This window comes from Hakea prostrata, chromosome 5 (genome assembly GCF_041222555.1).
Source record: "Hakea prostrata isolate BN-2017 chromosome 5, UWA_Hpros_2, whole genome shotgun sequence".
Lineage (NCBI taxonomy): Eukaryota > Viridiplantae > Streptophyta > Magnoliopsida > Proteales > Proteaceae > Hakea > Hakea prostrata.
The window spans coordinates 16,658,290-16,671,349 of NC_142604.1; the positions used below are offsets into that span (position 1 = coordinate 16,658,290).

Here is a 13,060-nt window from a genome sequence, read left to right on the forward strand (position 1 = left end):
AGACAACACTCTTTTACAAGAATTACAAACCATAAACTTTTAGAACCAAAACAGAAGGTGAGGGACCCCTAGCTGCATTGCTGCGTTGGAGCTAGGACTGGGTGATCTAAAAAAGTCAGGAGAGAAAACACCCCTTCAAGGGGTTGACAGCTGACAGAAATTAGAAGGGTGACTGCAATTCTTTAGGAGTTGCCACATAGATAAGAGTTTAGAATCCGTGAAGATCTTTCCTTGAGGTGGGATGGGGGAGAGGTGAGAAGCCATGATTAATGAGGATTTATTTGAAAGAGAAATGCCCTAGCTATTGGGTTTCGGTCTTAATCTGAATCAAACCAGAAGATATCTGAAAATGCCATAATAGACCAGTTGAGATTGCCAAAATAAACTTCCTAAATCCAATTATAGGCCAGGCTATACATGGTCATGTCCTCTTAAATCCCAGATCCCATGGAGAATGACAAATCCCCAATGGCCACAGAACTAGCTTGTGCCCTCTTACATACACAGGTTATAGTGTTATAGACCAAAAACTTTCCTTAATTATAATCCAACTTCATCTGAAAGATAAAATGGTTTGAATGCATGTTGTTAGCGACTACCTCAACATCATTAGGAGGAGAAAGCTAAGAAATTCACAACCAGTGATGAAACAAAGAAGAAGAATACAACAAAAACAAGGGCAGAAGTAGTTTGAGTGGAAGATAATAATTCTGAAATTGCATTGTATATTTATATCCATGCCCTGTACAGTTTCATTTGTAAGTACATATATGAAGGTTTTCAATGACGTATAGCCCATAAAGCAGATCCTTTAAAAGGGGGACTCTGGATGGGCGGATTTGAGGCTTTGAGCTGAAGCATTAATATAGACAGAGAGCTAACTAATAGGATCTCTAGGATGTGATGATGTTAAGGAGAGACACTCTAGTTTGAATCAAGTGCCTAAACATGCACTCCAAACCACCCTCAACATCCTCAATACCGACTTCCAAGGCCTCTAATCTTCTCTGTGCCACTTGAATTTGCTCCCTCTCTGCATCTGCATCTTTGTTTGAACTCTGTTTGAACAAATCTCGGAGTGCAGCATCGACTCTCTCAACCTCATTAGCTCTCAGTTCTTCCACTTCGCATGCCACTTTCTGCTTATTCATAAGTTTTGAAACCACTGACCAACCACTGGACTTAGGTTTTGATGGTGTAGCTGACAAGAATGACAGTAGAAGCTTGAAGATGGAGATGGTGACAGAGCAAACCTCTCTCAACAGTCTAGCAAGGACTCCTTGGTTTTGATCTAGACCCATTAGAGGTGAAGACCCAAGTTTGGCTTCCATTCTCTTCAAAACTTCAATGCCCTTTAAAATTTCCTTCTTGGCCTTGTTTCTACCCGAGATATAGGCACTAATGCTGCTTTCCATGCTCGAGTTCTTGCCTCTTCGTCTACGAAGATCAGATTGAAGATCACGAACACGCTCCTTCATTTGTGACAAGAGATCTCTGGTGGTACCACACAGATCCAGCAATCGTACAGATCCATCTAACACTTCGCCCACCCATTTCTCATGTTGATTCTGGATGAGGAATTGTTGGGTTTGGGGCAAACGAAGGAGATCGCTTACCCATGCATATAATTCTGTAAGCCCAGAAAGACCAGCACGGATTGTGTCCGCCTTGTGTGCTGATGTTGATAACGCTTCTGAAAACTTGAGTTTTCTGAGCTCTTCATCAACTCCCAGGGTGCAAGAATGCAATCTGCAGGGTAAGCTAATAGAACGAACATGATGACGACTTTCCATTTTTGCTGCTGCTTCTTGCTGTTACACCTTGATGTTCTCATGAACCCATATCAATCTGAATATATATATAGAACCGCGAATGGAAGAAATGGATTGGGGAGACAAGAAGAATCTGGAGCTCTAAATCTTATGTAATGGAGCATGTGATTTTGGAGATGGGTTCTTCCATTGCAATCGAGCTATGGTGTTGGAGGCAATCAAAATCTGTTGCCATATAGATGAACACAAAGCATCTCCTTTCTGTTGTTTAATCGTGACTGGTAATGGTGTCATGTTCTTGAGTGTCTCCCTTATGCAACACCATCGCTGCCATCGATAACAAACCACGTTGCCATAATTCATTAAGACGCGTGTGAATCGTTAAATAACCAATGGAAAGTCGTCTCACTTAATCCAATAGAAAGCTGATCCATGGTTTAACTTAAAACTATAGAAACACAGTAGCCTTGGAATGAAGGTTGAGATGAATAATAAAGAAATATCGAGATTGAAGCCGCACGAGTGGTTTGTTGTTTTCTTTTTTGTTTTGATGAGATAAACATAGCACTAAGAAAAAAGAGCGACAAAAAGGGATTCTATTATAGCATTCACCTGATTAATCCCAAAAGTGACGAAGCACGGGGTTGGGAATTACCCTAGACATTGAGCCAGCCATTAGCATATTTAATTCCCCTAAAGTCCATGTCTCTCTTGAGGGCCATGGTAATAGGGGAACTTGTGACTTATTGGAGATTTCTTGATTTCTTGCCTTGCACTAGTTGAGCCCTATTAATATTGCAAGAGCTTTTGTTCTTTCTTTAAAAAAATGATAGGTTGAAGTCATCATCAAGTCCATCATTCGTCTCTGTTGATTTGTACCCAGGCTAGTGCCCATTTCAGGCGAATGGGGCCAGGCAAAAGGGCAACTAATGATCTGAATCCAAACCCAATTCAGTATGAAATTGCATCCCTTATCACCCAAATAGCTCCACAAGTTAAACCCTAAATTAAACCCTAATGGCCTTTTTTATATCAATTTTTATTAGCAATTTTTGACCTTTTTTTAACGTGTCTAGTATTGATTTTAAATTCTATATATATATATATATATATATATATAAATTATGAGTCCAAAACTTATTCTATTCATTTCTATAAAGACATTTAAAATCTACATGCAAAGAGATTATACATCCATTTTATGAAAACTACATTATTTCCTCATTTTTCACACCCCAAAACTCTAATGATTTGTTATCTATTTTAAGTATTTTTTTTATTAATTTTTTATTTTAACATACTAAACTTGTTTTTTATTCTATAATTCATTCTACACATATGGTATCAATCCATTTTTTTATTTCTGATAAAAATAAATTCTCAAACTCATTTAAAAAATAAAAAATAAAAAACTCTAAAACAAGAGTTGACTCCAATTATCATGGATTCAATAACCCATTTAGGGGCTCTTCCATTGTCGTTGGTTGTGGTGACACATCTCAAAGGCTATCAAACTCCATATCCAAAGAGATGGATACAACGCATCTCTTTCTTATTGTTTAATCATCTATAGAAGTGCTTGAAGAAATATATTATGAGTTTGTAATGGTGTATTTTTCATTATTGTCTCTCCTCTCTGCACCATCATCACTGCCATTGCCAGCCCGTCACCATAATTAAATAATCAAAGTCGTGTGCATCATGCATTAAAATAAAGCATCTCCATGTTTATCTCACTTAATCCAACAGAACGTTAATTAAGTCATTATTAAACTCATTAATACAACTGATTAAGGATCGTCGGAGAGAGTTCTAGATGAATTATAAAGAGATTAAGAAATTTCGGGATTGATGCATGCACGAGTGGCTTGTTCTAAAGTTGTCTCGTTATCTTTGCACATATTGAGCCCTACAGATATGGTAAGGCACGAGCTGCCTTTAGGTATAATCATTCAATGATAATCCGTGGTAGTTAAGCATATTACAAGAAGGGATTTTCAGATTAGTACCATGATGAAGTACTATAGAAAGATTCCAGATGTTTCACAAGAAATAAGAGCTCACTATATGTGCAATGATGTGTCCAATCCAATTGGGATTTTGCTTGGGAGCAGTTCCACAAGCAGTAAACGGTTTGATTTTAGTATTGCCAAAACCTTTGAATTTTGACCGTTGTATTCTCTCACATGTAAAATTTGTTCACTTAAGTGACTCTGGGAAGTTTTTCAACTCAACCCAAACAATAAAGTGAACCAGTGAACCGACCGAATCGATTGGAATGATGTTTCAAAACTCAAATTTCTTAACTTTTGTCTTCCTCCTTTAATTTAAGCAAGAAGAAACGACTGCAACCCAAAGGTCTCCCCATTGAAGTGAGGCTCATCACTAAGCTCCCCTTCCAACAATTTCAAGCATTCTATGAAATCCTTCTTTGTTCTTTCTTGCTCTTCTCCATTGGTCTTTCATATTGTTGCTCCCACTCCGAAAGCCTGCAATTTTAAAGCCTAATTGCAGAAATCTGATAATCAATATGATAATTTGATGCAGATTCATCTAAGACGATCTCATGTTCAAAAAACTGAGGACATCTAGAAAAAAAAAATCCAGTCATAAATGAAAAGCTAGAACCCAAAATTGAGCAGAGAACTCAACTTTTTGTCGACTGAGTCAGCCCACAACGGCTTGAGCACAATGGTAAGGAGAGTCATCTTTCCAAGTTTCATTGATGTTTTGAACGATGTTGAGTGACTCACGGACTGATTTCCCATCATGGATTGTTAGAACTAGAAGACCAGAGGACACAGTGTAGACAGACCAATATCAGACAAAGAAAAACAGAATAATATACCTTATGTCAGAACCACTTACCCAAATGAAGTAGAAGAAGTAGAAACAAAACCCGCATGAGTTCGAACAGGGTGAGTTGAGGCGTATGTACAATATTTTTCCTTAAGGTATTTGAACGCCCCCTTAAGTGCAGACTGGGTTTGATCTTGACGTTCTCACCTCCAAGATACAACAACTCCAACAAAATCTACTTGCAAAGGTCGAAGGTAGTATACATCATAAGAATGAAGAAAACAAAAACATAATTTTTCTAACTTTAGAACACGAAATTTCTGCTTTTTCACCAAAGTCAAAGTGAAACTTTTGTTTAGAACTTCTCCTCTATTTATAAGCTCGCATGGACACCTTCATAGAGTTACATCTGTATGTAAGGTCACATCTGCAAGGAAGAGTTATGATTGTATGATCAATCACAACAAGACCCAAAATCGAGTTTTCTGGATCCACAACCCAAGACCCACGTCCCGGGTCATAGGCCTTGATCCGAAGGCCCATCTTGTCATGCACCCTATTCCGGAAAGCCCATTGCTCAGTGAAAATGTGGAGATGCCATTTGAGAGGCACTCTCCTATAGGGAGGTCAGTTGGAGGTACCTTCTTGAAGAGAGCTGAGTTGAAAGGTATCCTTCACAAAGAGAGGTGTCCTTACCCTTTCACCCACAGCCTTTGGGCCGGGGCTCTATATAAACCCATTTTCGTGTTCATCTCTGACTCTCTCTGCATCCCCTCTCTCCCCCTCTGGGCGGGGCTCTCTATAAACCCACTCTCGTGTCTCATCTCTCTCTCTCTCTCTCTCTCTCTCTCTCCCTGTTATTCTGTTTAAGCAGTGAACATAACCTGTTTACACCTTGAGTAACCTTTCTGAGGTGCAACCTTAAAGGTTTAGGCTAACTGATCTTGGGGTGAAGACACTTCTAGAACTTGTATTGCACAAATCGGGGTGTCTAAATACTTTAAAGAAAGTACTTCTGGTACGTTTCAACTCTGAAGGAGTATTGTGATTACAACAACAGTTTTAGAGTGCGTGCAAATTCCTCAACCGGTTTCAACAATATTTTCTACTAATCATAAATATTAAGGGTCATATACCATACACAATCATGCCTATTGTTGCATCACCTTATGTGCCATGCACCAAGTAAAAGCCACACTTCTAAACTTCTGCAAAGTAAAATTATCATAACCATATTAAAAGAAAATTTCAACTTATAAATGATAATAGGACCACCTTAGCTTGTAATAAGAACTGAATATTTCGATCCTATGCTTCTTAAATGTTCGAAATTCTCAACCAGACCTACCACAGTGGCCAAAGCAGCAAAATAACACCCTGACACATTTAGACTAAAATATTCAAGGGATATTATCTTCGTCATAACATATTATTGTCATATCCAAGGTTGAAGATACAACACTAAGCATGCAATATCAATTTTTCCATGCGAGTCCTTGTTATTTGTTTAGTTCTAGTTCTGTTGTCACATTTTAGGCCACCAGACTCGACAACTCTTCCCCATTATTAGTGTTCATATTTCTTTTGGCCATCCTTTTGAGTGCCTATTTGAATCGTAGACGAAAGAGAAGCATTATCATGTTGTTACCTGTAGGCAGCAATGTCGCTGGCCTGCCTCCTTGGATTTTGTTTCACCATTGAAACTTGAAAATAGACAAAGTTCCTTTGATCTAAAATTTTCCCAGGAAATGAAATACGGCCTCCCATGCATCGTCTGAACCCAGAAAACCCCTCACCTCGTCAATCACAATAAAAAATTGAACTAAACTCTTCTGAGCAGTTATTGTTCTTTCTTAGTTTCAGCTGCATGGCAGTTATTATTCTTTCCCTTGATAGAATAGGAACTATATTTAGTAGACTAGAAAATCGGTGAATTCACCTTAATTTCACATGCAGGACTAACGAAGAAAAGCCTAAACTTGACAAACCCTTCAGTAGAAATTGAAATATAAACTTAAAACAGGGAATCAACAACTGCCTCTATAGCTCAGTGGTAGAGCGTCAGTCTTGTAAACTGAAGGTCTGTAGTTCGATCCTGCATGGAGGCATTTTGGTTTAGAATGAACCAAACCATATTTTGAGCAGCATTTTCGGATAAAAATTTATCTTAATAGAATAAAGTGTTCAATATTTTTTTCTTTGAAAATGTATGATAATTGATTTTTTTTTTTTTGATAATAGAAATGCATTCATAAAAAATTACGGATAGAAACAACTTGGTGGTAAGAAATCCATCAGTCAAGGAGAGTAAAGTATAAAACATTATAGTTTATAGGATTGCATTATTATCCGATATTAGAGAACATTTTTTGTGAATTGGTTTGAAGGCCGATGTTGATGATTTTGTTGCCAAGTATGAGACTTGCCAGCGTGTGAAAGTTGTTCGTCAACCCCCATCTGGATTACTTCAGCCCCTTCCTATTCCTAGTTGGAAGTGGGAAGACATCTCTATGGACTTTGTGACTAGCTTGCCTCGGACAAGTAAAGGTAATGACACTGTATGGGTAATCGTTGATAGGCTGACCAAATCAGCCCATTTCATTCCTATGAAGATCACTCATACTTTGGATAAGCTAGCTTGGCTATATGTGGATAACGTAATTCGTCTGCATGGAGTGCCAGTGAGTATTGTGTCTGATCGTGATCCTAGGTTCACTTCAAGGTTTTGGAACAATTTGCAGAAAGCCATGGGAACCCAATTGAACTTGAGTACTGCTCATCATCCACAAGTCCGATGACAATCTGAGCGGACAATTCAAATTTTGGAAGATATGTTTAGATCTTGTGTTGTGGATATGGGTGGAAATTGGGATGAACACTTAGCTTTGGTTGAGTTTGCTATAACAACAGTTATCAAGCAACTATAGACATGGCTATGTTCAAGGCTTTGTATGGTAATACCTGTAGGACACCCTTGTACTAGACTGAGACCGGTTAAAGGAAAGTCTTAGGTTCGGAGATGATTGAAGCTATTAGCGCAATGGTCGATATGATTAGAGAAAGGATTAAGTCTAGCCCAGTCAAGACAAAAATCTTATGCAGATAAGAGAATGACCGACCTGGAATTTCAAATTGGAGAAAATGTTTTCTTGAAGGTTTCACCTATAAAGGGTGTGATGAGATTCAATGTCAAAGGAAAGCTTAGCCCTCATTACATTGGACCCTTCGAGATCTTTGAAAAGGTTGGACTTATTGTGTATTGTTTGGCATTACCTCCATCTCTTGCTGCAGTGCATAATGTGTTTCATGTTTCGATGCTTCAAAAATACATTGAGAATCCGGAACACATACTACACAGCAAGCGCCCGAAGGACTTAGTGCTGATCTTATCTATAATGAAGAGCCAAGCTGAAATATTGGATAGAAAGGATAAACAATTGCGGAATCGCACCATTCCTTTGGTAAAGATTCGTTGGAAGAACCATACTCCTGAAGAAGCTTCTTGGGAGAAAGAAGAAGACTTGAAGGAGAAGTTTCCCCACCTTTTTGGAAATTCAGGTATGCTCTCAATTTCGAGGACGAAATTTCTTTTAAGGAGGGGGGAATGTGAAATCCAGCCCTAACCTAACCCTGACCTTGACCCGGAAACCCGGTTGTTTGTAGGTCCGAAGACCCAAAGTAAAGGAAGAAGCCAGTTGTGGGCCATCTCAGTAGAAGACATGGTGTTTGACTTTGAACCCATGGATATTGATGGTGGAGTTCAAATCTTAGAAGCTTGTACTGATCTAGAAAGGAAGCTGCACTTGTCTGAAGATGAGATTAGTTGAAGGACATGGAGTATTATCTGACCTAGTTTGAAGGCATTTCTATCAATTAGGTATGTCACTTGATATGTGTGCAAAAGCCCTTGAGGTTTAGAGCCCATTTGATCCTCCATTTCCCTATTTTTGGCCTTGTTGTTCTGCTTGATCGACTCCTTGGTTGACTGGGCCAGTCGACCAAGCACTCAACCAAAGGTTTGCTAAATCCGAGAAAATGCAATTTTAGGGTTTTTCACTTTTATTTAAAATCTACTTCATGTTTTTTAGTTACGGCAGCCTCCTAAACACTTTTTGAACTTGAGAAGAAGTCTCCGAACCTCTCTCTGGTGATTCGAACGATTCCTCTATAGATCTGAAGCTTCTCATCTCTGATCTACCAATTCAAGGTTAGTAATCACTTCGACATTACGAATTTCCTTTCTTTAATCTTATTCTTGATTGAGATTAGGAAGAAGATGCTGCATCCTTGCAACCATCCCTTTGTGATCTCATTATATTCCTTGAGATCTATGATCATCGTCAAGATCTTAACCCTAGCCTGATTAATTCTTGAAACCCTGACCTTGTATGATCTTTCCGGAAACCTTTGGTAACCTCCCATTCGAGGGAAACCTCATGGGCAATGTTTAGATTAATCTAAACTTGATTTTAATGATTTTCTTGTTATTTTCTTGATAGCAATCATTCCCTTTCATCCTTTGATCATAAGCTTTTCATGGGAACCATAAGGTTGAAACCCTAGTTTCTTGGGTCAAATCAAGAACCCATATTTTGACCATGACTTGATGTTTTTATCTTTCTAAATAATTCTAATACGTTTTAGGAAGTTCCCCTTCAAATTTCGGATCAATCCGACTTCAAACAAAGAAGTTATGACCAATCTAGTTTCTACATTTCCGTACTGACTCGGTTGGTCAACTGCTTGGTTGACTGGGTCAGTAGACCAAGCACTCAACCAAAGGAGGCAGTAGCTTCGTTTTTCGCTCAGTTTGATTCGTTTGCTCTTTGATCTTTTAGGTATCTTTCCTAATGTTGTATCAATGCTTGTTAGGAGTCTATTTGCCAAGTTTGGTGTCTCTCTCTCTTTGATCTTTGGATTATCTTCGGCGATAATCAAGGTAAGGATAGTTATTTCATAATAACATAGATCGCATTCTTGTACTTTATACTTCCGATGTACTACTATAAGTACAGTAGCACTTCACTTATGTTTTCGTTTTCATTATTCAAGCTTATATGAATTGTTTATTACTATATTGTTTAATGATTAGATCATGACTTCATATTCTCTTTTATATGATGAATTGTTGATTGTGTATGACATGACTGATCTAAAAATGTGTTTGATTAGGTATGGTTTGGGATTGGGGAGTGTCCTTTTGACACTTCTGTCCTTGGACATTACCGGAAATAGTATGGGATGTTTCCGGGGCTGTCCATTAACGCTTTCCCAAATCATTTGGTGTCATACCTAGGACTGTCTAGCAATGTTTGGCTAGGATGTCCCCATCATATTAGACTTGATTCGGAAGGGAATTGAGACCGAACGACCCGTGGCAGCAGTGGGGATTCACGGGCGCTCAAGACCGGTAACCAACCCGTGAGAGGACGGGAATCACATTGTGGGGGCCATTTATTGGAGGGTTGCATATGGATAGACTTGGGTTCATGGGCACTCAAGACCGGTAACTAACCCGTAAGAGGACATGAGAGCTTCCCGTTTACCATATGTGGATAACCAATAGGGTTGATGAGTCCGTAGTCTAGGACTATTAGGACTCTAGTGCAAAGGATACCGGAAAGGAATGACTATTGTACAAAAAGGAATGAGTTTCGAAAGAAATTCAGTAAGGCAAGTTAATTCATAACATCATAAAGAAACTCAGTAAGGCAAGTTATTGTTCTTTATTAGTTTTAGTTACATGGCAGTTATTATTCTTTCCCTTGATTGAGTAGGAACTATATTTAGTAGACCAGAAAATTGGTGAATTCACCTTAATTTCACATCCAGGACTAACGAAGAGAAGCCTAAACTCGACAAGCTCTTCAATAGAAATTCAATTATAAACTTAAATTGGGGGAACAACAACTGCCTCTATAGCTCAGTGGTAGAGCGTCAGTCTTGTAAACTGAAGGTCTGTAGTTCGATCCTGCATGGAGGCATTTTGGTTTAGAAGGAACCAAACCATATTTTGAGCAGCATTTTCGGATAGTTAATAGGATTGCATTATTATCCGATATTCGATAAAGTTCTATGGTCTAGTCCTTTTTTTCTTTTCACATAAAATGACCTTGTTAGTCTCATACGTTTATTCCATGTTGCCCCACTTCATTGTGGCACTCATCTTTAACTCTCTTTTAGTCATCCATTAGGCAAGCAAGGATGGCATGCCAAGTGTTATTAGGATAACCTTACACGCTTAAATGATTTAAATTTTTTTAATTTGAACTTGAACTTGTTGGATTTGGGTGTCTTATATTTTGTGGAATATGAATACGAATATAATGTGGCAGTACCGCTTCTTACCCAAGAATCTTGTATGATTTGTTTCTGCGAACTACCATTCTGAGAGCCACCTTTAACCTACTTTTTCCATCATGACAACGTCATCCACCAGTTGAGAATGTCTTCTGAAAATGAATTCACACTTTGACAAATGAGTGTTTTGCTTGCTTGAAATCAGACCCAACAACCTGGTTGAGGGGATTTCTTTGCTTCCCTCAAATTAGATTCCTTTTCATCCTACATTAAGTTGTTGATTTGGGACGAGTCACCTCTTGGTTGGACTACCATCAACATTGATGCATCTAGAAGATTAGATGGAGCGGGTTGTGGAGTCATAGGTAGAGATCACGAAGGAAATGTTATATGTGCCATCGCTTGGTGGTGCAAATGTGAACAAAGGGATCTTTGAGTTTTGGCTCAAAACCTTTAAGAGAGGTATAACACTAGCAACAAAAATGGGCTTTACTAAAACTAAAATAAATTCTGAATTAGAGCTATTGTTGTAATGCGGGGGGCACGGAGGAACAGAGGAGAGGGGAGAACCGGACCGGAAGGGGGGGGGAGAACACGACCCCCCCAACCCGGGCAGGGGCCCGGGGGAGCCGCGAAGAAGAGGAGGAGGACGAAGGGACAAGAGGGGGGAGGGCGGGGACGGGCGCGAGGGGGAGAAGACCGAAGGCGGCAAGCCCCGCGAGAGCGGGGCCCTGGGGGCCGACAAACCAAGAACGGGGGAGGTGTCGTCTGGGTGGCGAGACAGTTCAACGCTATCAAAAAAATTTATTAACAAGGAGATACCAGTTCCTAAGTGCTTTAGAGAACTTTTGGAGGAGAATGAGGAGTTTAGTTCCCTATTTTTCTAGATATTGATTTTGTAGTTGTGTATAGGGACATAAACAATTAGGCAGATATATAGTCGAAAATACACGTACCATTCTTGTATGAATTTCACTCATTTATTGTCCCCTACAATATCTCAACAATGCTATTGGTACGGATGCATTTGGGATTTTGATTGTAAATGAGTGTTAAAAGAAATTGTCTCCTATATATTTTCTTTAATCTTTTTTATTTTTTAGATTTATTATAAAAATGAAAAACAAATGAAGTTCAATTATCGTTTTGATGTTAAAGTGGTCATATTTAGAAAATATGAAACTCTGCCACCCATCATAACACTTTGGCATTTTTGTAAAACACAATGAAAATGATTATTTGACAAAATATATCGACGGGGTATTTCCATTGACGGGTATTTCCATCATTTAGCTTTTGGTAAAAAAAAATATTAATATTTTTTTGATAAAAATATAAAGTTAATTTTATATTCTTACACAGCTGGAGTTTCTAAAATTTCATTTCAAGTATTGTCATGTTATCGCCATTCTATGATGATGTCTAATTCCAACATATAATTAAGGTCTCAACTCATATATTTTTGTATTAGAATGTCTACTCATACAAGCAATCATACGTATGCAATGAAAATACCAAGAATATAACTGAGGAAGACAGAAAATTATAGACAACAATAACTTCAATCTCCTCTACAAGGTAATTCAAAGAAGTAGAAAAATGCTGGTAAACCAAGGAAGGGTAAACGTTAGGAAAAAAACATCACTCTCAAACTTGAGGGAAAAAGTAATAATAATAACCAAGAACTCATACCAACACTAGTTCAACTAATACATTATAAAATTTTTCTTTTCATTGCAGATATAATCAAGCATTTTAAATTTACATTTTCAAAATGAACCCAGGATTGAGATCCATAAATGGAAACGACTGAAAGACTTGGTATTTCATTTGAATCCATGACGGCCGGACAACCAGCAATGAGACATTGTAAAGATTTGGCACATTATAATGATTTTTATAAAATAATAGAAAAACCCAAAACCAAAGGACCAAAGCCAGGGATACGAGGGACAACACCCAAGCGGGGCACACGAAAAAATCAAGATGGGGGTATAATGGTAAAAAGCATATAAAAGCGCCCCAACCCCCAAACCCTAACCCGAGCCTCACCCCCAACGAAGGAACAGCGGCGCCAAACCCCCAAAGCTCCCAGCACCAGGCGAAGGATTGTTAGTGGAGATGAAGTGGAAAGAAACCAAGGACGCAAAATGGCACAAATGGTACCAAAAGGAAGACCTAAAACACAC

At 38.6% G+C, this 13,060-nt stretch overlaps 1 protein-coding gene and 2 non-coding genes across 3 annotated transcripts; 2 read left to right on the forward strand and 1 right to left on the reverse strand.

Moving 5' to 3' along the window:
• Positions 1–893: 893 nt before the first annotated feature.
• Positions 894–1,793, reverse strand: LOC149015474 (uncharacterized). The gene has a single exon (XM_089156535.1). It carries the CDS (start codon positions 1,791–1,793, stop codon positions 894–896), a length of 900 nt encoding a protein of 299 aa, XP_089012661.1.
• Positions 1,794–6,607: 4,814 nt separating this feature from the next.
• On the forward strand, positions 6,608–6,679 carry TRNAT-UGU (transfer RNA threonine (anticodon UGU)). The gene has a single exon. It is a non-coding gene; the product is annotated as a tRNA-Thr (tRNA).
• Positions 6,680–10,483: 3,804 nt separating this feature from the next.
• TRNAT-UGU (transfer RNA threonine (anticodon UGU)) lies at positions 10,484–10,555 on the forward strand. Its single transcript has one exon. It is a non-coding gene; the product is annotated as a tRNA-Thr (tRNA).
• Positions 10,556–13,060: the final 2,505 nt, after the last annotated feature.